At 35.9% G+C, this 27842-nt stretch overlaps 1 protein-coding gene across 5 annotated transcripts in view; it reads left to right on the plus strand.

The window, feature by feature from the left end:
* Window positions 1-27842, plus strand: part of FAM135A (family with sequence similarity 135 member A) — an 81001-nt gene that overhangs the window by 36328 nt on the left and 16831 nt on the right. For 3 of the 5 annotated variants that reach the window (XM_032104746.1, XM_032104748.1, XM_032104749.1), the window contains 12 exons: window positions 2948-3027; window positions 7482-7624; window positions 7740-7810; window positions 8125-8298; window positions 10567-10693; window positions 11059-11212; window positions 13979-14056; window positions 16212-16261; window positions 17955-18110; window positions 23824-23897; window positions 24180-24334; window positions 24592-26902. In XM_032104746.1, the coding sequence (XP_031960637.1) occupies window positions 2948-3027; window positions 7482-7624; window positions 7740-7810; window positions 8125-8298; window positions 10567-10693; window positions 11059-11212; window positions 13979-14056; window positions 16212-16261; window positions 17955-18110; window positions 23824-23897; window positions 24180-24334; window positions 24592-26902 (3573 nt within the window). The remainder of the gene's footprint in view (window positions 1-2947; window positions 3028-7481; window positions 7625-7739; window positions 7811-8124; window positions 8299-10566; window positions 10694-11058; window positions 11213-13978; window positions 14057-16211; window positions 16262-17954; window positions 18111-23823; window positions 23898-24179; window positions 24335-24591; window positions 26903-27842) is intronic. The other 2 variants (XM_032104747.1, XM_032104750.1) reach the window with 2 other exon arrangements.

The following is a 27842-nucleotide window of genomic DNA, read 5'->3' on the forward strand; positions in this document are numbered from 1 at the left end:
GAGGAAGGCAGGGCTTGGGGAAAAGAGTGATGAAGCTTGATGCATTTTTTTTTACATTACTTTTAAAATTTCCTGTCAAATGAGAAATGTATATCACAACTTTAAAAAGTAGTTCCTTATTTACAAATTGCAGATATAACACCTTTGTGAATCAAATATCCTGTTTCAGTATAATAGCTCTTCATTTGCAGATAGATCCTTAATATATATACAGCATTTAAAGATGAATGACAGTGAATAATTCAGGTAAATACTGTGTAGGAGGCTGGTTTTCTTATTTAAATATCTTGATCAGTTAAATAATTTTGTCATATATCTAGGCATAAGGTTTTGAATTAATGTTTACATATTTGCCCTTTGCTGAACTCCTACAAGATTTTATTATTCAGATTAATAGGTGAATGTTCTATGTTCTAAACTGCTTAAAGTATAAATCTGCTGAAACTCAAAGCCACTTGTCTCAAACAAGCAAACAATACCACTTCATCTCCCCATTAACTCGAATAAAAATATCAGGCAGGTAAAGGGTTTACTGAAGAAAAAGGATAGAATGGTCTGCTCTTGATTAATTGCAAGCAAATAATAAGAAGGGAGCGATGTCCTAACAGCCTTTTCATTTCACAAATTTCATTTTAAGCATGAACAATTCTACTGATTGTTTTCTTTGAGGCACAAATTGTAAACAGTCACTTAATAGTATCTTTAGGGTGAATGAGTCTTATTGGATTAAGTAATGGGAATATCCCATTGCACCTTTTTTCTGTTCAATGCTCAGTTTTTATTTTACCTTGCCTCTCATTTTGTCTTGTTACAGTGCTTATTCAGTAATCTATCCACATTTGATAAAGTTGTTAAGCCTTAATTAAATTTATGCTCTGCAGAGCTGTCAAGTGCTTCGAAACATCAGCTGAGAATCATGTAGATTTTGGATGTTTTAAACTCTTGGTAGAATGACACAGTTTGGTCTAAAGCCAAGGTGAATTAAAGTATGTGGCATGTCTCTGACATGTCTCTGAACTTACTGAGATATGATGTTTTAATAGAAAACATAATGAGACAAAATATTTCATGTAAACCATATCAACAATTTTACATTCTTTTAATATATGAAATAACAAGCAGCATGCTTTACCATGACAGATGGGTCATTAGGATCATGGGAAGATGCAGCTAGTAGTGGTAGGGCATCAGGCTCTTGATCAATGTTTGCTGTGGATCCAAAAATGACACTGTGAAGCTGGGGCTGCTGGAAAGTATCTCCTTGCTGAGGCTATTGTACATTATAATGTATCATGTTTCTTCAGTGTAGGTGAAATGAGTAACTAATTGGGTGATGGGAGTCTCATCTGACCCAGAAAAAAGGAGTACATCAGTGTACTATACAGCATCCTTCTGGCTTAATGTTGAGAGGGCACTCTTAAATTTTCTCAATTCTTTATACTCTTCAAGAAGATAACAGTGAAAGCTTAATTTATGTTTCTTTAACCCAATACAAAATGAATTCATTTACTATTTATGAATCACTTAGGGAGTGTATTTGGAATCATGTTTGATCTGTGGGTTTCCAAAAATGAAATATGTAACTAGTAGCTTGCAGTAGTTTAAGTTTTGCTCTGTTTTTGAAAAGTAGGAATCACTTCATCTCTTATCTCTAACAGTGTTACTGGTTCATTATAAAGCATTCTTTGATATATAAGTTTTGACAAAACTAAAGTTGACTTTTTAATTTTGCAGAAGAATTAAATTAAGAGCTTTTTCATTGGTTGATTGCTAGGCTAATACACAGTTGCATCAGTTAGTTGTAGTGAAGTCCTGAATGGTGAGCTTCAGTTGAAGCATTAGAAGCCAAAATTAGAAAGCCACAAATAGATTGGTTTGGATTTGGATTTTGGAGGATGATGAAAATCATGACTGTGATTTGGTGTACACTGTGAGTGAAATATGAAGGGTAAATGTGTACTCGTAGGGGCATTTAGGACCATGCTTCTACAAAAAAGGTGGGTTTTTCTTCCCCTCTCTAGCTGTGAGTGTTTGTGTTGCCTCCCTTTCACTGGTGTTAGTGTTTGTGGAGCTGTGTGGTAGGTCACATCAGCTCACTGAGGAGCTGAAGCTAACTCTTCAAACAAAAATAAATTATCTGAAAGGGGATGAGATGGTTAGAATGTGTCATCTAAGTGTATTTGTGGGGTTTTGTGTTATGTAAAGGCTTCCATAAAATCAGTCTGGTGACAGTTAAGGATTTCTTAAATGAAAATCAAAGTTGGAAATGGTATGGAGCTGAATAAAATGAAAAATGGTTTAGAGATGGGGTAGAGACCCCAAAGACTTGTGTTGGGGTTTTTCTCAATTGTAGGCTTGAAGCCTGCAGTTCCTGCCTTTGATAGTATAAAAGTACTGACATGTTGTGCCTAGAGTGACCCTTTATGTGCACTTTTGCATAGCTGGTGGCCACAAACAATGTAGAGAGTGTCTGGCAAGCAGTGTGTTTTCAGGAGATCCTGGAGTGGGGAGTTTTACAAACTGCGGGTTCACAAATACCTCCTTCAGTGTCAGAACTGATTCTAGCAGTCCTGTAGATGTGCTCCGTGGCAGATCCCTCCAAGATGGCTGTAGTATAGCTGACAATCCTGATTTTTTTATTCATACCAGTTTTCCAGTGTAGTTTACTGCATGTCTTTACAAGTATTTGCCCCAATTCTGCGGGGTATGGAAAAACAAGTGCTGTGTTCAGACTTTTTTATTCATGTTTGGCTACTGCTTTGGTCAATGATTTAAAAAATAAAACATAACAAGATAAAGGGTCAAGTAAAACAGTATTAAGCTTTGTAGACTTCCTCGACCTCTTCCTTCTTCCCATTCTCCATTCATGCCTTTGTCAGTATATCTCTGTATGGTGAATGAGATGTGCTGTAACGCACGTGTTGCAAATCACTGTCTTTTGCTTTAGCTTTTACCAGATTCGTGTGTCTATGAAAATTCCTCCAAGAATTCCACACATATTAGAAGCTAGTTTGTTACATGGAACTGGTAAGTGCAAAAACTTTTCAGTAAATTAGGTCATTATCCTGCCTTGCTAACTGAGGGATTACAGTTTTTGTCTTACATTGTTATAACTAACATAGAAGTGTTTTTAATTTTGTCACTAACACAATGCAAATATTTCTTGTTCTTAACAATGGGACTCAAAAGTTGATTACAGAATTTGTGTTACTGTTTTCATCTGCTGATTGCCTCTGCTGGTGGCAAAGCATGGCTATTTCTTTGTATTCATGTCTTCTGTTTTTTTCCTTTGATCTGCTCAGTCTTCTCCATGGCTAAGATGACCAAGGGCAGATCTAAGTAGATATCTGAAAGTAGTGGAGAACTTCAGATACAGACTTTTACACAGATTTATACACCCCTTCTTTTTCTGAAAAGAATACTTTGAAAGGATCCAGTTTTCAGACTTTGTTGTTCTCTAGCGGTAAACCTGAAAATTGATTTAACTTCCTGAACAGAATTATCTATTCCCTTATCTTTTTTCTTTTTTAAACCTGACATTCACTTTCGGTTTTTGTGTCCAGGCAAACTGAATCCAGAGAAACCTGTTGCAGTAAGAAGCAATGCAGTGTCCTGAGGCAGGTCCAAAAGGGAGCTTGTTTATTGCCAAAATCAGGCCTTTTTAAGCAATTAGGTCTTTATCAGCTGCATACTTCTAAAACACAACAATCATCATTTAACCAACCACCGTAAATCACGATACGAACACATGATGATTATATAATTTTTTTTCCACCTCTATTCCAGCTGAGTCATTACCCAGAGTCCTTTTCTACTTAGCTGAAGTAACAGAAGTGAACCATGATTTTACAGGGGTAACAAGCCTTCATTTTATAAGGTTTTACCTATCCGCAACAAAACCTGTTAGTGCTCACCTAATTCTGTGTAGGCCATACCTCAGCATGGTGTAAAAATGTGAAAAGCAAAAAATTAATTAAGTTTTCAAATGTTACGTGGAATTACTGGAATTTCAAGGAAGAAAAACCTAACACAGTCTGAGAAAATGTGATAAGATGTTACTGAAACCTGGATTTTTGAGGCTATTTTGAAAGTAACTGAGTACAGCAACAGTGTAAATACTGAATTTTGGTCAAGCTTCCTAAATATTTCTTGGATTTGTGTGAGGTAAATGAATAGTTCTGATGACCCAATATTACTCCACTTCAAAGGCAAAATTTAATGTAGTTTAAAGAATTTGGGTCTGGTAAACATCCTTTAGTAAAACATATTTTTTGAAAAGCAACACTTAATAATATGATTGATATTGCTGGAAAAAAGTTCTTCCATTTCATGGTATATTTTTGAATGTTCTTAGGTTATTTTTTCAGAAAGCTGCAGTCTTGTTAGTAAATTGTGACATGTGTTAGCTCTTGTGTCTTGTTACTAGGCATAAAGGGCATAAACATTAAGACTGCAATTTGGTGTGAATTTAGATCAGCAGTTCTGACAAAGGAAAAAAAAATAGCCCATGATTCCCCCTGGCCACTCTGTCTTACCTTCTTACTACTCTGCATGTTGTTGACACAAGTGTCTGATTTGGTCTGGGAACTCAACTGGGGAATTCATTCAGCTGACAAGCAGCCATTTTACAAAAAACCAAAACCCCTTCAAACCCAAAAACTGGGGTTCTTTTTTAGATCAGTTTCTCAGTTTGATTTTTCAGGTAGTCACTGATAATGTTTCTCCCACAACAAAGCAGAAGGAAGGGTACAAGCTGGTCAGTGAAAGGGGGTTAGTTTGTCCTTCTTGTGCACATCATAGTGGTTGCTCTTGCCAAAAACCTCTGCTTTCCATTTCCATTTAACCACTTGCTTGATTTGGCAGAGCTGGATGCTGTAGGCTCACTTGCAGCCCTCCTGCTCCAGGAGGAGGAAGAGCTGATAGCAATTCCTGAGACTGTTGTTGTGTATAGAAAATAGCTATGGAGTAGCACTGTGTTGCCTCACTGTGTGAAAATGTTGCTTGTTGACCACAGAGGAGGCTGGTCAGCATCCCACAACTCCCACTCTTGAGAATGGTGTCCTGTGTTGATAAGGTGCTTCTTTCTGTACTTTTTTCTCTCTTCTGTCTTTCTCGTACTTACCTATTCTAAATCCTATTTGCTTTGTCATGTCATGATTTTCCCACTCCTCTCCATTCATTTTGCCTACCTCTAGCTCTCCCTAGACTCTGCACAAGTCACCCGCAGTTTCCTTACTTTAGCTGTCTTTTCCCCTCTCCCACAGACCATTTGTTTGATCTCTCTCCTCCTTTTAGTTCCCCAAGTCAAATACATAGTCTCAGTTTTTCCTCATCTTCCTGTTTGTTTGCATCTCCTTTCACCCTTTGCCCAGCTCTTCATGCAGTCCTTCATTAATTTAAATAAGTTTTTTTCCATTTCTATTTCCCACATCCTTTAGTAGCTCACTAGAACTGCTTGGGACTCAGCATGAATGTCATTACAGATATGATAAGGCAATTCACTTGCTTTAGCTCCAGCCTTGTGAAGGACTTTTATTATTCTTGTACTTTGAAGGAAGATGTAGTTGTGCTTTAGAAAAATGAAAAGAAAAACATACGTATTTTTAGTCTTTATGAGGTTGTTTCAGATTTGAGGATGTTCTGAATTCCTCCTTCTCTTAAAAATTCATGGCTGGTTTTCAGAGGAAAAAAAAAAACAAAGGCAGGGTAGGAAGGAATGAGGTGTCTTTGTGATGCAAGGCTAAACTATCTTGTAAATATAAATCTATAAATATATATATAAACCTATATATCTAATAAAAATATGAATCTAGTAAATTTATATGCAAGCGTAAATATGTAATTTATATGCAAGAGTAAAAAAAAATCCCAGTATTTTTTCTCCTCTGTTGTGGAAATGGCCTTTTGTGTGAATAGAAGCTTAGAAATAGTCCTGGCCAGTCAGTGCATTGTTGATTTAAAATACAGTAGTTCTGCCTTGATGGCCTCACATTTGTGAGACCTTGCTCCCCATGTGGAAGTGTCTCAGCCTGTTCCTGACTCAGATTTTCCTCTGCAGCTCCTCTCTCTCTTCTGGGGGTGCCGGTTTGTGTTACACTGAAGTCAGCAGAGGTGAGGGCTGTAACTCAGGGTTGGACACTGCAGAGGAAGTGGGACCTCAGCCATTTGTCTCCATTACTACTTTTGTTTCAGCCAGGAGTGGGAGATCCCTTTTGCTGATGCTTTGCAGTTATATCAGATTATGTGCCAAGTGAAACCATACCTGCTCTGCCCTTCAGCTGTAACAGATGACACAGATGGATATAAGCTGAAAGTGGCATTATACATAGGGGAATTACACTGTAATGATTCAGCCTTTGTAAGCATTTTGTCTAGGACACCTAAACTGATGATATGTATGAAAACACTTCAGCAAAACCCAGTATTTGTACGTTCCTGAAAAGAAGTTGAATTCAGATGTTACTAAGAGTGGAAATGTTTGCCAAGGGCAGTAATATTCTATCAGAGGCCCCAAAGCTGTAGACTGCAAACTGCAGGTTTTTTTTCCTCTTGTGGATTCCTTTGAAGTAATTTATTAAGAAGAATCAAAAGAATTTTTAAAAAATCTTTTGCACCCTCATTTACACAATTTCTAAGACTCTGTGTTCTGGAGACACAGATGTTATTGAGCCATTTTTTAAAAGGAGTTATAAGAAAGTGTCAGTATTTGTTACATCTGTTCTTCCAAGTTCCGACGACTTTGATGTTTTTTTTCAGAGGACAGTACCCATCATGATACTTCCTGTGTGAGAATCCTTTGCTATTATGATAAATATTTCCTCAATAACTGTTTAAATCATTCCTTTTCTCATTTCTTCTGCAAGTCTTCTAACTCTTCTTTTTTTTCAGCAAAAGATTCCCCAACCATTTATCACACTTTTCTGAACTCTTTTTGATGATTAGCCTTTGGTTTGAAAGCAGAAGCCTCATATTGCGTGCGCAGTGCCAGGTTCAGGTGATAAGCTCGGAATGAGTCTGGCCTGAGTAGGATGCAAAGATCTCGAAGTAAAGAACAAATTACCTCTGTTCTTGATTAATTCAGTGGAGTGGTAGATGTCATTTAACCTCTTTGCCTCATCTGTAGGTAGTTAAGTTTTCAGTGTAGTTAAACCCTGCAAATTAACATGAATGCGAGATTAAACAATACAGAATTCAGGATTTTTATTACAATTTTTGATGCCTAGAATGTCTTCAGTTTGTAACAAAGCAAAAATTCTTCAGAACTTACATTAACAGCAAATTACATTAAAAATAATGACAGTGTTTCTTTGAAACAAAATGTACTCCATCAAACTTCACCAGTTTATGACTGAAAAGAAAACCACTTATATTACTGATGTTGTTGCAGTTAAACGGTAATCATGAAACTGATGGAAATGATAGTTCCACTTATTAGCTGCTCTGAGTTTTCCAGTTATATTAATACTTGTTTCTCTCTTCAGGTTCAACAGATCTTGCCTTTCCTGCTTCAGTCCATGACAATATAGTTTGCAGTAAAACATTTCAGATTCTTTACAAAAATGAGGAAGTTTCTGTGGATGATGTGATGATTTTCAAAATAAAAATGCTGTTAGATGAGAGGAAGGTAATCTGCCGTTCAAATTTACTATATTCAGATAATTTAGGCTTTATTATGTACAATTTGAATTAGTACAGATAAGAGACCTGAAAGATTTCATGCTTCTACAATTTCTTTGTAGATTGAGGAGTCGCTTAATGAAATGAATTTTCTGCTAACATTAGATTTACACTTCACGGATACAGACTACTCGTAAGTTTAAATATAGAAGATTTTACTAAAGCAAGAATATATGTCAACTTTTAAAACTGTTTAAATCTGTATTATTTATAGGTGTAGTGTGTTCATATTAGACATAAATGATGGTAAAAATGAAATCCAACACTGAAGTCTCTTAAGATTTCATAACCGGTTTGTCTCATTCTAATTTTTTTTTCCCTGGGGGAGATGCCATTGCATTCCAAAGTATAGACCCATGCTAAATTGCTATTTGTGTCAGTTATTAATAACTTGCATTTCAATTATGATTGTTCTAATTATATGTTGTTTTGTTATTTTCTTTTTAGACCAGATGACCTGAGCACACTACAGCCAATTAGTAGCCGAACTTTAAAGTTGCACTTTAACTTACACCAGGGCCTTCATCATTACGTCAATGTTATGTTTGATTACTTCCACCTTTCCGTCATATCGGTTGTAGTCCATGCTTCTTTGGTTGCTCTGCATCAGCCGTTGATAAGGTAATCTCTTGCTAATAAAATGCCAATAAATTATTGGATGTCCAAATGGAAATGTTATAAAAACAGAGTAATTAGGAAGGAGTTAAATCTATGGACAGTATTGTTTTCTATGATGATTTTTGGAATTCAGGGCCCAGCGGGATGAGAAACATTTTGCTTTTAAAGTTATCTGAAACAAATTTCGAGGGGTTTTTAAATTAGAAATAAGAGTGTGTAGTGTAGAAGAGAGAGAATGCCCAAGGCCAGGGAAGTGGAGGAATGAATGAATATTTATATGTGTATATTTATATGTATAAATACTTATGAAATTTTCTAATAAGGAAGATCTGCTTCTCACTCTACACAGTGACTGAAATAGCTGCTGTTAATAGAAATGGGCTGCCTTGTGTTAACTATCTGCAGTTTTCAGTTACTACAGGAATGGCAGTGATGTCTGCAAAAGATATATTTACCATTTTATTCATGTAAATGGAACTGGAGAATTTACTTTTCTTTTTAAAAAAGATTTTGGCTAGTTTTTGCAGAAGCTTTTTTATTTCATCTACTTGTGTCACCCTTTGCAATCTCTGTTTGCTTTGCATCTCTCTCTGTGTGAAAAAGGGCTGTACAGTCAGTTACACATATGAAGTATTCTTTACACGCCTTTCTTTTAGCATATCTATCTTTTCCTTCTTTCATGGTCTTCAAGTACTGCATGCTACTGCCCTCGAGTTTCCTCATATTCAAGTCCAGTCTGTGCCATAAATGCCCAGACCTTTAGCTTCAGGTATTCCCACTCCTTGTACCTGTCTTCACATTGTGGAAAGCACTATCTCTGTGTATGTTAGACAGCTGTTCTGTGCTGTAGGGCTGCACTGGTTTGGAGGATTCAACTGTTTTTCATGGGGTTTTTGTCCTTTTTTTCCCCCTGCAAATTGGTTTAAATTATTTTGGTGATGTATTTTAGGCATAGTTACATAGGAAATGAACTAACACATCCGAACAGATGGCACAGCCTTATTTGGGAGAGAAACAAGTACGGAGAAGGTGGGAATTATTGTTGTTGAAGACGTAGTCTGATAAATGCACTTTTTAATGCACTTAAAGTAGCATCACATATCTAAAATGTACATGGTCACACTGTCCTGCAAGTGAAATTCAGGCATTTAGCCTATATTGATCACTTTGTTGTCAGAAAATGAAAAATAGGTTTTGATACTAATTTTTAGTCAGAAACTTATTTGTCCCTACTAGCCTAATCTTTTAAAAAGTTGCAGTAAATCTGAGGGGTTTTCTGTGTACTTTTCCTCAGTTTCTGGCTTTTCAAGTGATGATACAATAATGCTATTTTATTTTAAACCTTAACTTGATACAGCTTGTGTAAGGAGAGACTGAAACAGAACAGCAACTTCTATGCTGCTTTTGTTATCTTGAGAGTAGGATGTTGCTGGTGTCCACAAAATTATTTTAAGTATTCAAGTTGTCCTTTAAATCAGCTTATGATGAGGAGAGGAAGAAACTTCAAAATTTACAGTGTTTTATTTCAGCTGAGCTCCCCCATGTAGCAAATACTTGATAGTTGCTGTATCCATATCTGGCTCAATTTTCTGGAACACCTCTTTCTGAAAAACCTGAGAATTGCAGATGTCACTCCTCTTTGTCCTTGGGGCTTTCATGGGTGACAGTTTGGTCTTCTGCTAGGATCATGCTCACATTATTGGCACCTCTTCCTTTCCTGGGGGTGGTGACTTTTTGAGTGTTTTCTTCTTCTGAGTAGTATTCAGGTTCACCTTCTCTTGGAAACAACCAGAGTTAAGACTTCCCTTGGAAGAAACGAGGCAATTCCACTTGGATACAGCCCTGAAGTCCTGTATAATCTACACTTTTTTATTAACCTGCAATTGCTTGTTTCTGCCTGTTATCTAATAGTCTCCACTTTCTGCATTCATTCATTTTTCATTCATTTTTTGTAGTTGTTGTCACAAGGCTACTGTTGCAGGATGCTCTGTCCTTCCAGGAGTTCAGGATAGGATCTCCTCCTTAGTAGGCAGAGGTCAGAAATGTCAATTTGTGTGACAGCTTTCAACTTCTTGCTACTACTTCACTTTTAAGAGTTAAAGTCCTCACAGCAAAATTTGCAGAAAATAAACACTTCATACCTGTTATAGTTAAAAAATTTATCTTTCTGGCTTAAATTTTCAGGAATATTATTTCAATTATTTGAAGTTTGCATTGGAAGTAATGAAGAACAGTATGTTCTGATTATCAGTTCATTTGTGCTTTTTGCAGTTTTCCTCGCCCAGTGAAGAATATGTGGTTGAACAGGAATGCACCAGCACAAAACAGGGACTCTGTGATTCCTTCTCTTGAAAGTGTGGTCTTTGGCAATAACTACACAAAGCAGTTATCAGCAGACGTAAGAACATGTATCAGTTTAAGGTTTTATTTGTATTCTGTTGGGAGGTGTGAATTTTATCTTTTCTGCAGGAATATTATTTGATAAACAATGAACTTTGTTAGAGTTGTTTTGGGGTGCCATGCGATAGAGGAGATGAGAAAAATTATTCCAAAAGGCTACGTTACATGCTTCAGGAGTGTATATATGGAAAGCTGACAATATTGAGTGTTTAACTTTCTTTTTTAATGTCTTTTAATCCATTGAAAATCACAAAAATGTGGATCAATTTTGTGAAAAGAGGCAGTTGCTTATCTTTTTAGTCATTCTGCTAACACTTCATTTATTATACAAAATTAATATGTGCCTTTTCTTCTTTATTTTAGGGTTGCAGTTTTGTTGTTTCAGAGTCTTTCCTCAGCCATGCTTATAATTTCCACTACACACTTTGTGCCACTTTGCTGCTTGCTTTCAAAGGGTTACATAGCTATTTCATTACAATAACCAAGGAGCTGCCCTTCTGTCACCGAATTGAACTGGGTATGTTCACTTCCATAAAATGTATCACTTTCTTGTGAATGTCTATTAAGAGTACACATCTTCTAGACTAAACTGTCATTGATTGCGTATCTTTTATATCTAAAATATTTTTGCTTAAACTGATTTGAAATTTAGTAACTGAAGAAAAAATAAAAAAGAAACAAGTACTGTCACATCTCTAATAAAATAAGGAGGTAACAGCCTAAATCTATGGAAATACATTTTTTCTTCTTGGTCTTGATTTGTGCTCTTATTTCAAATTACTGTGTTTACTGGTGAGAAAGTTAGAGGACCTCTTAATCCAAGTAGCACACTGCACTTCTTTGTTTGTTATAAGGAAACATTGCATATTTGTACAAAAATGTAAATTCTGTAAGCTTTGAGAAGAATATTTCACTGGAAACTTGTATGAAAAAAGACCTACAAGAAAAAATTGCTGCTGCCTTAGTTCGTAGTTTAACTTTTTAAACAGACTTAGTTGCCATGAAGACTTCTAGTTAACCAAATGTGATAAAAGTAACTGCAGAAGTATTACATGTGATGTATGGAAATGTACATGTACATTCGTTTTCTATAGCATGAAGATATATTAGAGAGCCTAGCCTTGATTTGTGTACTAGAAGAGCGGTGGAAGTAAAAAAGGAAAATACATTGGCATTGTAAACAATGATTTAGACTTTCCTCAGCAAGCATGTACTCTTTTTAGTCATGTTCTATTTAAAAAAGATCTTTTGGCATTTATATGGATTGTAGACAATACTGACTGATTTTTGTGTTATTTAGTTTTATCAGTGTCAAAACTAAGCACAGTGAAACAGTAAGGTTGGTAATTGAGATATGAAAGATAGTGTAAAAATGTGATGTGGTCAGTTAGTGATTCAAAGAAAGAATGTTTCATTTCTGTATTACAAAATACAAAGCTATTTCAGGGGGGGAAAAAATTTCAGGGAGTGTATTACAAATCTGTCCATAGAAAAATACTAGAAACTGAGGTGTTTTCTTTATAGGAGCAAAAATAGTGCTACACTTACTGCTACATTTTTCTGTCAGTTGTCTTAATCTTGATATGGAGGGAAGCACCTTATTAAAGGAGTGACTCAACCCTTTTAAGGTCTTTTTCCCAAATCATAGAATCAGAGGGTCATTTAGGTTGGAAAAGACCTCTAAAGATCACGGAGTCCGACCATTAACCCAGCACCACCATGTTCACCGCTAAACCACATCTCCAATGCCATATCCACATGCCTTTAAAATGCTTCCAGGGATGGTGACTCCACCACTTCCCTGGACAGCCTGTTCCAATGCCTGACCACCCTTTCAGTGAAGAAATTTTTCCTAAGACGCTATCTAAACCTCCTCTAGTACAACCTGAGACCATTTCCTCTTGCTGTGTCACTTGTTACCTGGGAGAAGAGGCTGACCTGCACCTGGCTACACCCTCCTTTCAGGCAGTTCTAGAAGAGCAGTAAGATCTTCCCTGAGCCTCCTTTTCTGCAGGCTGAGGAACCCCAGATCCCTCAGCCGCTCCTCACAGGACCTGTGCTCCAGACCCCTTCACCAACCTTGTTGCCCTTCTCTGGAGCTTTACCAGCCTAATGTATTTTGATGGCACTATTGTTGTTCTAAGGATAGGCTTAGACTTAATCTTGATACTTAAATGTTTCAGATATGATCTTCAGTTCCCCTAAAACATTCTTTCAAAATACATATGTAATAGAAAAAAGCTGCCATTGAGTTGCCTACTGGCAATGCAATGTTGGGTTGTACCTTTCAACTACAGTGAAGCCACCAAAACCACTCACAAGCTTCAGTGGAACTTGAATCAGACCTTTTCTCATCTCTACGGGCAATTTCGCTTACTTTTAGGAATGTATTTTTGAACAGAAATGATCAAAATAAATACCTGACGAGAAAATTAAAACTTAGATTTACACTCATTGTACATATTCTACTGTTTCCTGTGGGTTTAATTTTTTATTTTTATTTTTTAAGTCTCTGCTAGAATTACTTGTTTTTTCATATTTATAAATATCTTTTTCATTTATTTCAGTTATTTTGTATATATATGGGTTGGGACAATTGATACAATAAAAAGTACTAATAATGTAAGCATTAATTATTACTCACATTTTGCTCATGAAAAATAATACCTAGCATTAACACTAATTTTTCTAAAATCCATCAACAGTTAACAAAAAAAGCTATGTTTCTGTAATGTCTATAAAGAAATTGGCTCACTGGACTTCACAAAGTACACAATTGTAATTTGAGCCTTTCTTTTTTTTAATTTTTGAAGTAAATGAACTATTTTATGGTGGATATTTTATCTGTGAAGTTTAAATGGGTATTGCAGAAGAGAACATGCAGTCCTGTTTAAACTTCAGAATCATCACTTTTTTGTTTAAGATAAAATTACTCTCTCTCTAATTTTGTTTCTTCTGTTTGCTTTGCTATTGCTCTGTCATATAATTTTAACACAAGACACTGAATTTGCAGAAGCATGTGCAGACAACTATTGGACTCGATAACTCTAATTGAGCATTTAAATATTACTGATTTCAGGAAATAAAAAATGCTGCCTTGATGTGTATCACAAGTGATACTTAATCTAGAAACTACACTAAAATATGTTTTCATGTACTGATCTAACTGCACTAATTGCTAGGCTAGCAATAAGCTCTTTTACTAACTTTAAGGCAAATAATAAATCACAGGTAAAAAAAGGAGTGTAGTAACTAGTCCTGTGTGTACAATCCCTGTAACTAGCCAAGGCCAGCATGCAGGTCCTTTATGAACGCCTTCTCAGAAGAAAATATCCACGAACCCAGAGATCCGACTACCTAGGTATGTTTCCAAAGCAGGTGATATAATCCCTCAGATTTTTATTGATACTATAAAATATTATATTCTTATTAATAATATAAAATGTTACATCATTTGTAGAAAGAAACAGTTTCAATATTCAGCCATAGTGAACATATGTTGAACTCTGAAGTCTGCAGAATTGAGCTACTTACTTTTAGACTGAGTATAGATGATAAAATGAGACATCATCGTTGATTCTTTGTTTAGTGTTGTTCTACCTTACTATACAAAAATGATTGAAAGTTCAGTCAGTCATCAACATTTAAAAATAGTTCAAAATTATAGCTTCATTTAATGCAGCACAGATGCTTTTATGTTTTTAGATAATTAAAGATAATTAATACCTTTTCTGCCTGAGAAAAGATCAGATTCCTTCTGATATCTCAAGCCTTAATTCTTTCAAACACTACACAAGGCATTATCAGTGCTTAGGGTGCATTTGTCTGTATCTACATGGGCCAGTCCTCTCTGGAGAGTGTCAGTGTGGCCCTGATGCTGGACCAAAGATTACAGTGCTGTCCAAGCACAAGGAAATTTCTGTTGGGAAAAGGATATAATGGCAGTTCAGTCTCATAGTAGGTCACCAGCTTAATCATCTATAAGTGTGTTTTGGTTTTATTGTAAAAAGGAAACAAAACTGATTTTTAGCAGAGCCAGCAAAATTGCATCAGATGTTTGCTGGGCTAACGTTGCTGCTGTAGAATGTAAGTGCCTAATTTTTTGTTGTTAGCTCTATTCTGTCTTCTCTTTTTTAATAAAGCATTGGGATATTAATATAGTTTGGGGTTTTCCATAATGATTTTAGATTTCAGAGTTTTAGGTCTTGTTCAACAAGCCTATTCTCAATTGAAGTGTGGCAAACAAATAATCAGTATGGTGTCATAAGTAAACCATTTAATTTTTTCACTAATGAAAAAATTTGTGTGGCCACACCAAAACTGGTATTGTATCTTAAACTATTTTCACACATTTTCAGAATAATTATCATCAAGTACTGTTTAGCAAAAGGTATATGTAGTTGCTTTATTTTTCTGAGAACATCGTACATTTCTGTAATATGCTTTTTTCCTCAGAACATTAAGTTGTGTGAGTTAATTCGTGTGGCATTAAGTTCAAACCTAAGTATGATGAATGCTATTAGTTGAAAATCAATATATACTTACCAAGCATAGGTGGCGTAATTCAAAGAGAAGTTGAGTATACACATTGTTGCTGTTCTGTAAACCTTTGTTCATTATGCATACCCTGAAGTTACTATTGAGGCTTTCAGGGCATATTTTGTTGCTATATGTTTTCCAGAAATATTGAACTTTTTTGTCCTTAATACTGTGTTTCAAAAATGAAATGTAAATACTTGTTACAGGTAATTTTAGGGTTTATGAATTGTTCTCTTATTACTTGTACTTCAGATGCAGAAGGAAATTAAACATAATACCAAATTATTATTTGATTTATCAAATCCCCCAAAGTAAACATGGTTGTTTAACAAGGAAAAACATCTACATGAAGGAATAAATCTGTTTTCTTCATAAGCAAGTCATTCAAGGTTCAGATCCAGTTTAAGCTGCCATACTGTGTTAGATTGATTTGCTCTTAACATTGAGCTACTGAGAGAAAGATTGCTTAAAGAACAGTTTCATTGACTAAAAAATAATTCCTCATAAAACTGAAGACTGGTATTTATATTCATGTAGCTTTTTAGAAAAATGATTAGAATAAGGTTTCTCTAGAAAGTCTGGTAGAAGAGGAATTGTATTACCTTGATTTTAAATGATGACAATGCTGCTGAATAGCAGCAGTATCAATGGATAATCTGAAAACTGTATCATCTAAACTACAGTATCTTCAAATTTAATTTTGAATGGAAAATTGTTGTCCTTGACAAGGTATCATGATAAGCAATCATGATAATTGCAAATTTTTTTCTAAATTATATTCTGTCCTCAATCTCAGAAATTGCTATGAAATTATTTTAATGGAAGTTTATAGTTTACTTAACTGTGGCACTTAATATGGCTTCAAGTTTTATTTGATTAATTCTTTTTTATGTCTTAAAATTGTTTCGTGAGATAATTTGTTTCACTCTGCAACTTGGAAAGTAAATACTCATGGATATGTCCTCTCATCTTTCCAGAAAACATAGATGTAGAAATGCGTCTTACAGAATTGTGTGAAGAAGTCAAGGTACAGGACTTTTTTTCATGTATTAATTAAGTGAAATAACTATAAAAGTAGAATGTGCTGATTTTATATCCTACTTGGAAATAAACTGTTTGTTTCAGGGATGACAGCATGTATGGTTTTTGCCAGCACATATTTCAACTCTTCCTCCAAGGAGAAATTGCTCAACTGATGCCAAAAACTTAATTCTTGATCTGGCGGCTTGGTGTGTCAGTAGTAGCCACGTAACTACTTATATTGTGAAACTGGAGGTTAAGAAGGGTGGATTACTTGTATGAAAATCATGTTTTGAATTTTTGGCAGTTATAATTTGATTTTTTGGGGGTTTGATGGTATCAAATAACAATGACACAAGATCAAGCAATAGTAGTAGGTCGTACAAAAGGAGATTCTGCAAGTCATCTCCTCATCTGAAAGTAGTTGTTCTGATGCTGTCTCCTTTTCCTGTTTTCCCTACCTTCTTAAGGAAACACTATCTACTTCAAATGGCTTAGATTTGTCTCCTCATCTCTCTCCTTAGTCAGAACTAACCCAGTTGAATAACTGATTTCTTGGTCACAGTGAAGTTTAAAGGACAGGTTTTAAAACTTCTTGAAGGATTATCCATGCTTTGCTGCCAAGTGGGTTGTCTGCCCAGCTTGGAAGAACAGTCAGCTCACCTTTAGTTACGCAGTAGTAGTATAACCACAAGAAAATGTAATATGGCCATTAAAAGGATGTAATTTGTATAACTGGAGACAAATTCAGCACTACTAGCTCTCTATAGGCAACTAATAATCTTTATGTATAAAATAGTTTTTACTTTTACATAGCTTCTCTGAATTCTTTAGTTTCTCCCTGAACATTTCCTGTTTTCTTCTTTCTCTTCTTCTGTACAGTTCTTATCAAAAGTTCCTCTTACTTCTCTTATTAAGTTGGTGTTTCTGTGTTCCTGATCCTTTTTTCTGCTAGCTCTGTAATATTGCTAGAGTTGGTTCTTTACTGTCTTTTCATTTTAAACCCTTTGCCTCAGTGCCTTATGGGCCTACAATGAGTTTCTGATAAACTGTATTTTTTTCTAAAATGGCAAGGAACATAAGCTTAGCTGTCTACAATTGACTGGTGTGGGACTGTATCACAGGATTACAGTACACTGTAAAGAAAGCAAAACTTGTTTCACACTGAATTTGTCTTGGTGTGATCTGGTTCTAGGAAGCCTATGCTACAACGCTGCTTCTTGACTATGCATAAAATGTATGTAGATATATAGCATCTTATAAAGATTATTGTGAGTTATAACTATTCTGAAATGGAGATGTCTTTATTAAATTCTTACGATTTTATCAAAGTTGAACTAACATAGCAAGTGTCAGTTTTTGGTTTCCTGATTCCTCTCCTTTCAGGCACATGATATTTTTATATGTTAGAAAATACAACAGTTGAGCTCTTTGCCGTAAGTGGAATAATTGCTTTAATTTTTGGACAGGAGTCCTAACTCTAAAAAGCAACGGGATAGTATTTAATACAACATAAAATAATCTATTACTGTTGTAACATAGATCGATCCAGTTTTGATACTTAGTTGAAACAGTTCTCATTTGGAAGTTGCTTTTTAAATTAGATTCTCACTAAGATAAACTATACTTTTTTTTTTTATTCCTGGCTGTACATTATGGTTTCATCAGTGAATCATGTAAATATTTTTTCCTGACTTCAGAAAATGGAAAATCCTGATGAACTGGCAGAACTTATAAATATGAATCTTGCTCAGCTTTGCTCACTTCTGATGGCACTCTGGGGGCAGTTTCTGGAGGTCATTACCTTACAAGAGGAGGTGACAGCTTTGCTAGCAAAAGAGCATCACACATTAAGAGTAAGTATTGACCCGGGCACCTTCATACGCTCACTGGGACACATTGTTATGGAAATGTGTATCAAAATGAGACTCCAGATGATCATTTTTCTATTTTTATTTGGGAAAGCTGGTTGGGATTGTAAAGGGAGCTGTTGCATTTCATTTGTTACCTTGTGTTACATTATGTATTATGTTGTTGGAATATAATGCATAAAACATATTGTTTATGTTTATGACCCAAGTAATTCACTGTTTGTTTGAGTAAGAAATGCAGTTCAGAAGGCAGACTGCAGTCTGTGGAATAAGATATATTTGTGCGCACTGATGTACTTTTCTGTGGGAGCCATGTCTAGTGCCCACCCTATGTTTTACTTCTCTGCTGCATTGAGGCTGCCTGCTTTTGTCATAAACAAAGTGTATTTCCTTCCAAATTAAGACTTTCTAACATTAATTTTTGAAAAGTCTCTTATGTGGGATTTTATAAAAGAAGAGATGTATGTGAAATGATCTGGCACGTATGTGTGTGTATGTACTAACACATCTATAGTGCTGTGGGTCTGTCTATGGGTGTGTGTAATTCCTGTGGGCTCTCTGCAAGCGGAACCACAGCAGTGTTGTTCCCGTAGTGAAATATATTCAGGTATGAACTAAAGCATTACTCTTACTTGATAAATCACATTGTTTAGTGAGGAAATCATGGTTGTGGAAATAGCCTGTTCTGGAGAATAAATGGAATCTTTCAGAAAGAATGCAAGGGTTATTTGTTTGATGTCCTAGCCATAAGAAAGGGATCATTTTATTGTCTGTCTCTGAATCTTACATTTCTGTGGTTTTCGTATAAATTCTGGAATCCCTCAAGTTAAGTGGTGGAAGGTATGAAGCAAGAATACCATTTCATTTAACGTGCATTTGCATTCAGCTGCTGGTATGTTAGTGTTTGTACAAACTTGTATTAATTCTTCCTTTGGTTTTATTAAATATATTAATTTTTACTGCTCCAGAAAAGACACTGCTAATGATTACGTGTTTATCTTTATAATTTTGTGCTTCTTTTAAAACCTGTGATGTACGTCATCCTCCTTAGCTCATAAATGCCTTAATTATTGAGCTTTACTGCAATTATTTTATGGAGTATAAATCAAAGTATTTAATTATACTATGGGAATTGAGCTATTGCACTTATTAAAAGTATTTCTGTGATGCTTTCCAGTTTCAAAAAAAAATTCGAATAGCAGTTTCCTTCCTCCCTATTAAAAAAAAAAAGTATAATTTCATTTCATGTCTGCATGACCTGTGTCCTTTTGAGTTGCTGTTACACTCACTCCTTTCGTTATCTGTCACTGTATTTTATGGATACTCTATAATCTGTCAAAGACTCGAGAGGAGATGCAAGGCATGGGTAATCCTAAAATTACATTTTTATTTAGGACCTGATGGCAAAAAGCAAGCAGGCTGACTCTGTAAGAATTGCATAATACAGCATTGAGAAGGGATTTTTACCTAAGCCAACTTAGATAGAACCAGCAATGTGATATTACTTAATTTTTAAATGGACACTTGTTTCCTGCACTCCAAGATGGGATGAGTTTGTGTGAATATTTTGCAAATATGTGTAATTAAAATATATGTAAGAAACCATTGCTCCACTGGGCTTCCCATGTGGCAGTAGAGCAGGAAGTCACAATCCATAAATTTGGTAAACCCTTAAATGAAAAAGAGATGCTAAAATTGAGCCTTGTGTTTTCTAAGAGTGTGTTCAGTTGTTGGTTTTCAACCTTGTTTTGCAGTGCTTAGTATAATAAATTTTAACTTTTATTAATGAAATATCTTGAGAATTTATATTCAGAAGGATTGTATAGACATACTTCGGGAAATGTGCAATGATGATCGTGTTCCACTGGAGCCATTATCTGCGCATACCAAGTGATGCAGGCTTTCTGGTTACTGGATTTAGTTGAAATTTAAAAGATGATCTGCGAATTCTCCTGTTTGGAGACTATATGTTGACATTTAGAGTCATGGAATTGTTAAGGTTGGAAAAGATCTTTAAGGTCATCAAGTCCAACTATCAACCCAGCACCACCACGTTCACCACTAAACCATATCCCCAAGTGCCATATCCAAACATATTTTGAACGCTTCCACAGATGGCGATTCCACCACTTCCCTGGGCAGTCTGTTCCAATGCTTTACAACTCCTTCTGTGGAAAAAAAAATCCTAATATCCAACCTAGACCTCCCTTGGCACAACTTAAGGCCTCTTGTCCTTTCACCTGGAACATGGCAGAAGAGACCAAGCCCCACTTGACTACAACCTCCTTTTGGGTAGCTGTAGAGAGCAATGAAGTCTCCCCTGAGCCTCCTTTTCTCCAGGCTAAAGATGACCCACTAATTCTCCTCTTAAGAGGCTTACCTGTCCTTTCTGGAATAAGAAACCTTTTTATTCCATTAGTTCAGAAATGGATACTTTGATGTGTTTGCTACTGGATGCTAAATCTCATTTTATCTTTTCTTCTTGCAATATTTCCAGACTATACCTTCCACAGGAAATTTCTCCCTGGTCAAGTTTATTAATGAACCCTTTTAGGGAGTGATTAATCTGACTGATGAAGATACTTGTGTTAAAATACTCCCTAGAAATGCCTGCCATCTGTATTTGGTCAAATGACTTTACCATCTTTGTGTAGATGCTTATAAAACAGGTATTTCTGCTGAAGTGTTGTTTAAGTATTGAAATTATTATTTTAATAATTTTACTTATGTTTACTTAAGTGTTTCAATATTTAACTATTTTCAAATACTTGGAAAAGCACTACGTTAAAAGGTGAGGAAGACTTTAGGTAAACTGGAACATCCATCAACTACTTTATCATACTGATATGGTTTACAACTGTATTTTATTGAAAAAAATGCTTAGAGTATGTTATTTTATATTACAAAATGTTTGAACACTAAACTGGTTCATCTCTTTGTTCTGTAGTGACATCTTCTGGTAGGTCTGAATATATTCTTCCAATATTGTTTCTTTCAGTTTGATCAGTCCTAAAATAGGAGAGGTGAACACTAAGATCTGTGACTGCTATTCATAAATATGCAGACACACAACATGTATTCCACAGCAGTTTTTATATACAGTTCTTCTGTTTACATTGGGAGGACCATAAAAATCATGCTTTTGAGAAGCCTGTAGGGATTAGGAGTAGCAGCTGCAATTTCCTCCTGCAAAGTCCTTGTGGAGTCGACCCAAGCCGGTAGCGCCTGCGTCACTAGCACAGCTGGCAGTCATTCTAGTTCTGCAGAGCCTGTTTAATCGTGTCCTAGCAAGTGCCTCAGTCCTTCAATAAGTTAAGTACTGATTAAACATTAATAAACTACTGTTGATTGGGGTTCTTTTCTCTCATTAATAAAGACTTATGTGCTTTTGGAGTTTGCTTTCAACTAGTTTTATACTGTTGCTATTCTACTTGGAGCTGTCTGGAGTTGGTAATGAGATTTTCTTCAAAAGCGTGGAATTATTTAAACAATTACAAATGGGATTTATTGCAAATGAAAAAATGCCTTCCTCTTCTGTTTGTGAGAGAGTGCAGTATTCTAAAAATCTAGTCTCTATAAAACTCCAGTTACTTTATGTGGTGAAGTGCTCACATCTAAACTCAAAACTACCTTGCTTGCTTCCTGGGAAACAGCTGTGTGCCCTTTTCTTGACATATACCACAGACATCTACTAATTTGGCAGTGTTCCTGTAACTATTACCTGATTGATTAGAATCTTTAATTAATTTTTAAATTGCTTAATTTAAAATGATAATGTCCATTCTTCATATCAATTGTTCCAAAATCTAGTTTTTAAGCTGTAAAATTATCTGTTAAGTCTATTGTATAACAGTCCCCCCTTTCTGAGGTAAAGGTTGGGGATTAGCTCTGACAAAATCATGTGTTTGCAAGGTAGATGTCTGTTTAGAGAAGCCAGCTGGGAAAATGCAACAAATTACTTGGAAACATCAATTCTAATCCCACGTGTATGCATAAACTCCTATCAACAAATTCTGAAAGAAAGCAAATTGACTGCTGGCAAGAGTAGAAGTTGCATTTACAAGAAAATGTTGAATTTAGTGTTTTCTTTTTACTTCAAAGCATTTTCCATGAGTATTCAGAGATGATGTTATGACTAAGATTGATTTCATGTAATACAGTAAAATAAATTCTGGGAGATTGGGACAGGACTTTCAGTTTCTAGTGCAGATTAGAGATTGGGGTAAAATGTTTGTGATTTGGGACTGGGTTTTTTCTTAAGCACCTTGAAACAATTTTTTCCCCACTTCTTGTATTAAGAAAACAAAAAAATACAGAAGCTACAGAACTGAAAGTTAATCCAAGTAGTACTCTCTAAAAGTATACTGGGCAGTGTATCAGGAGGGAAAATGAATTCCCTTGCAAGTGCTTATCTCTGAATAAAATTAATATGGTCCTGAAAATCTGATGTTTGCCAGTTCATGCACAAGATTCTCGTAGAGCCGTGTTTGTGCTCAGGGTGGGCACAGATGCTGGCTGCAGCTCTAAGTGAAAGAGCTGAGGGAACTGACCTAGGTCTTCACACTTGTTGCCAGTTTCACGCTGCAAACTTGCACAGTCTGTTCGAAAAGTTCCGTAATTTAAGAGGAAGATCCAGAGTGTATTGAAGAAATAAAGGCGTAGGAGGCCAGGAAGTGCTTGGTAAACAAAGTATTGATTCAGTAGACTGACATATGTAATTCTCTAAGTGGGATAGAAATTTGTTTTAATTGATACAAACAAATTAATGTTAACAAACAAGCTCTTGCCATCAACCATTGCACAGCACATTCTCTTTGATTTGCTTTTTTTTGATGCAGGTAATTTGGCAGTTGCAAAAATAAATTGCATGTTGATTGAATTAATATTTATATATAATGTTGAAATTTGAGAAATCTCATAGTACAGAACCTTTGGGTTTCTAGATATTGCACCTTCAATACATTGATTATGTTTTCATTTGTAGTAAATTGTTGTGTAATTCACATTCTCTATTTTAGCATGTATTTGATGGTAGAATATTGATGGTTTAACACATTTGATGGTAAAAAAAAAAAAAGCTCCCCTATGGTATTAAATAGCACTTCAGTATCGTATTGTTTATTGACCTCAGGCATACAATTAAGTCCTGAATACAGTGCTTATAATTAATGTACATTCTGTTACTGTCCTCATCATTTCCAGCTGAAATCCTTGCAAACAAAAGATTCTTTTGCACAATAGTTTACTGTGGGGCTAGAGAGTACTTACGGAAGGTTTGAAACACTCCTCTATATTTTGAGACTGCAGAATATCTAGTGGGTTTCTGCTTCTGTAGGTAATACTCAGGCTCATTCAGAAGTGCAATTCAGCAGTCATTTCCTTTCTTCTCATTGACATTTCAAATAATATTTTTGTGTGTTATTGTTTCAAGTGAGCCTGATTTGGATGATTGATTTATTGGAAATCAAATTTTCAGCAGGCAGTGGAATCTAATATAATTCCCAGTTATGCAGAGCACAAATTAAAATTGTTTCGGTCACTGGTCTTGTCTCTGGCACCCATCCAGAAGGAACATTTTTAAAAAAATAACTGTCTGTATTATACATACAAATGATACATTGATGCATGGGAATGCTGGTGGATTTTTAAAAATTATTTGTAATGTAAAATAAGTTCTACCGTCATTTGGATCTTGCAGGTGCGCAGATTTGCTGAAGCATTCTTTTGCTTTGAGCATCCTAGGCAAGCTGCTCTTGCCTTTCAAGAACTACAGTGAGTAACCTTTGGAATTCCACAGTATATAGCATGTTGTACTCTTCCTCTGTAGTTTATGTTGTGTGGAAGTGGCATTGCAAAAATACATAAGAAATTCAAGAGAAACTTCTCAGTATAGATTTAAATTACTGAAAGTTATATAAGAAGTTATTAAATAATCAAGCTATTAACAGCTAATTAGTAGAAAAGCTTCTACTAAAATTAATTAAACTGTTGGTAATTTCTGTTAATGTAAAAATAGTTCTGTTTTTTTAATGGAGGACTGCTTCCTTTTTTCAGTGCTCAAAGTCATCTACAGATGTGTGCAGCTATCAAAAACACTTCCTTCTGCAGTTCTCTTCCACCCCTCCCTATTGAATGCAGTGAATTAGATGGAGATATGAACTCCTTGCCTATTATCTTTGAAGATCGGTATTTAGATACAATTACTGAAGGTAAGCAGACCTCACAGTACAGTTTCCTTTTTGAAGAAATGAGCAAAAATTATGTAAAACTTGAGTATTTTTCTTATCAATTTCTTGCTGCCTTTAAAGGACAACATTTATTTGATAGGGTATAGGGTTTTAGCTTGAGTTTTGAGGATGTGTAAAATTCTATAATTGCTAGTGTGTTATGGCATCACTTACCCGCATAATCTTATTGTAAATATCCTTTCTCTTTCCCCCCCCGCCCCTCTTTTTTTCTGTGAAAGATTTGGATGTACCCTGGTTGGTAGCTCAGAGTCTTCCAAGGGCAGAGTCCAATAAACAAGATAAATTTGAAGCTGAAGAAGGTTTCGTTGCTGGTTTTACTAGCCCAGAACTGAAAATAAGACCGGCAGGTGTCTCCATCTTTTGTCATTCAGAATCTGAAAAGATGCTAACAAAAACTTTGAAAGGGAAAAATGAAGATACAAATAAATCCAAAGCTAAGGTTGTTAAGCTCATAAAAACAATAAAAGCTGAAAACACAAAAAAAGTCATAAAACAGAACCCAAAGGACTCTGTGGTGTTAGTAGGATACAAATGTTTGATAAGTGAAGCACTGGAAAATGCCTGCAAAAGATTGGAAGGCGAGCCTTCATACAATGTTAATGAAGGGCTGGACCCTAGAGTAGTTGGATTTCCTTGGGATACAAAGGCCTGCACCAGGCAAATAACTCGAAGAGACCTTCCGTATTTGGCATTTGATGAAACGGCTGTCAGGATTGAAGGTGACCAACCAGGTCCAAGTAGTCCTGTGCACTGTGAAAATGAGGCTGTTTTTGATAGACTGACTATCTCCCAGACAGGTTCTGGAACTATTCAAGCAGATAGTGCTTTACAACACAGAGGTACACTTGAAGGTTGTCATGGAGGTCAACCATCTTCCTCAGGAGTCAGGACGATTGAGGTCAAACCAAGTAATAAGAATCTTTATGAAGAGGAGAAAGGAGTGGCTCACACTGGATCATGGGCCGAGTTTCCACAAGATGGAGTGCATGAAGAGAATTTGCTGACACCCAGTATTCAGCCTTCAGAATCTGGAAATAAATTGAGTTTGGGAGAACAAGAATCTATGCTTGAAAAGGAAGAGGTCCATGAGAGAAACTTTCAGCATCCCAGTGACATCTTGACAAAAATGAAAAGTAATCCTCCTACTCTTTCAACAAAAGAAAGTCAACTCTCTGCAAGTGGAGACATGACTAAATTACCAGATCTTAGTGTGACATATGCCTCTTCTAGGTTTTCAGATTCAGGTGTAGAAAGTGAACCAAGTTCTTTTGCAACTCACCCCAACCCTGATCATGTTTCTGAAAATGTTCATGGACAAAGTGCATACAATGGTGAGAGAGTGTTTCCTCAGCCTCTACTAAAACCAGACTGTGCAATAAAAAACACAATAGAAAGCCATTGCACTGAGAGTACAAGTGCTGTAAGTGAAATACAGTCATCCCTGACATCCATAAATTCACTGCCTTCAGATGATGATGAGCTGTCACCTGATGAGAATTCAAAGATATCTGTTGTACCTGAATGTCAGCTAAGTGACAGCAAAACAGTAGTGGATCTAGGAGCAATTGACTTGCCAAAATGTGATGACAGTAAAACATCAAACACCAGTTTGCAGCAACAGCCTGTTGTATTTTCAGGGCACTTGGATAACAAAACTCTGTCTATACATTCCTCGCTCTCAGGAAAAAAAGATCTGTTACACTTGGTTGCTTTAGATGAGGATACACCGACTGATGTGAAAAGTTACAGCCCAGAAACAGGCCCTGGCACAACCTGCAAGGACTCTCAGGACCTTGAAAGGCATTCTAGAGATACAGAAGAAACAGTTAAGTTGTGTTTGGAAACAACTTGTATGGGTGAGCCATCTGCTGTTTCAGGTTCTTCATCTGTAAATGCAGTGTACGAGGTTAAAAAAACAAACAAAGGAAAACATAATGAGGCTTTAGAACTAAAGGGCACAACTGAAGAACTGTCAGTAGCTAAAAGTGAAACTGGTACAGATAATCCTTCTCCAACTGGTAGTGCTGACATGGTAAAGCAAGGACTTGTTGAAAACTATTTTGGCTCTCAAAGCAGCACAGATATTTCAGATATTTTACCTATGGACAACAGCAATCCTGTTAGCCCTCAAAAGGAAGCACATGAAAAACAAATTATTTGTTCTTCCCAACAAGATGAGGAAGAAGAGGAGGATCAAGAAATGATTGAAAATGGGTATTATGAAGAAACAGATTATAGTATATTAGATGGAGCTTGCAGTGCTGACCAGGATCATGGCTTAGCAGAAGAGAGAGCCCTGAGATCTGAAATGATTGACAGTGGACACCTGCAAGACATAATAACTGTGCCCCCTGTCTGTACTCCTGGTTGTCTGTCATTCCCTTCTTCTCTGAGAGACTCTCCCTGCAATGTTACCTCTTCTTCAAAGAATAAATCTGATGCAATTACACAACAGCCAGGCAGCACATCCTACAGCTCAGCTTCACCTGTTTCCTGGTATGAAAGCTCCCCAAAACCTCAGATGTTAGCGTAAGTGATTGTTTTAAAATAAACTTTTTACTTTTAAAAATGATGTTAATATAGTAGAGAAGGGGAGAAGAAGCATAGTTGGGCTGTAGAATGCCCCAGAACTGTGGCTTGTGGATTCTGCATGCCCAAGTAACAGCATGTTCTAGATGTTGAGATAAAAAGTGTCTTAGCACTGAACTACTTCTATCAGTTATCTTGTAATTTCATGTGGTTTGAGAAACAAGCAAAACAGGAGCTTTCTTTGTTATTTTTAAAGAATAATCATTCAGCTGAAGAATGATGTTGTAAAGGCTACTGAGCATAAAAATGGTATTTTATGAAATGGAAGTTGTTAAAATAGCAAGCTTGGGAAAATATGCTTTGATTTTAAAAACATAAACCCAAAAACATTGTGTAACTGGTTGTCCATCTGATTAGTTAAGTGAAGCAAATGTGTAATGCAAGCTACAGTAATTGCCTTATTTTTAAATCTTAACTTCAGGTATCAAAAATGTAACACCTCGGAGATCACAGTGCTCTAAATTACACTGCAGTTTGGATACCAGGAAAGCCAAATTTAGAGGAACATCAGGGATCCCAGATTGTATCTCTTCTTGCTGTAAACATCGGAGTTTCCCTGATAACCCCCTGCTGCTAAATGAACATGTGAAGCAGCAGCTTATGTGTTGTATTGGAAGTAAAATGTTGCTGTGAGAGAGAAGAAAATTTAAGGGTAGAAACAATGCTGAGCTGGCAGAAGAGATAAAAAACCAGATAGTTTGTGAAAAGCAGCTGAGAACGGGAAGAAGGATTGAGCAGTCAGATGGAGGAAAACAGGTTAGAAGTGGCCAAAAAAGTAGCTTCTGAAATACTGTATGGTGGGTACTGGTGTGGAATGGGAGAGATGAAGAGCAGAGACTACTCAGGCTGTTCTGTAACAATAAAAGTGAACTTGGAATAA

This window comes from Corvus moneduloides, chromosome 3, assembly GCF_009650955.1.
Source record: "Corvus moneduloides isolate bCorMon1 chromosome 3, bCorMon1.pri, whole genome shotgun sequence".
In the NCBI taxonomy this organism is placed as follows: domain Eukaryota; kingdom Metazoa; phylum Chordata; class Aves; order Passeriformes; family Corvidae; genus Corvus; species Corvus moneduloides.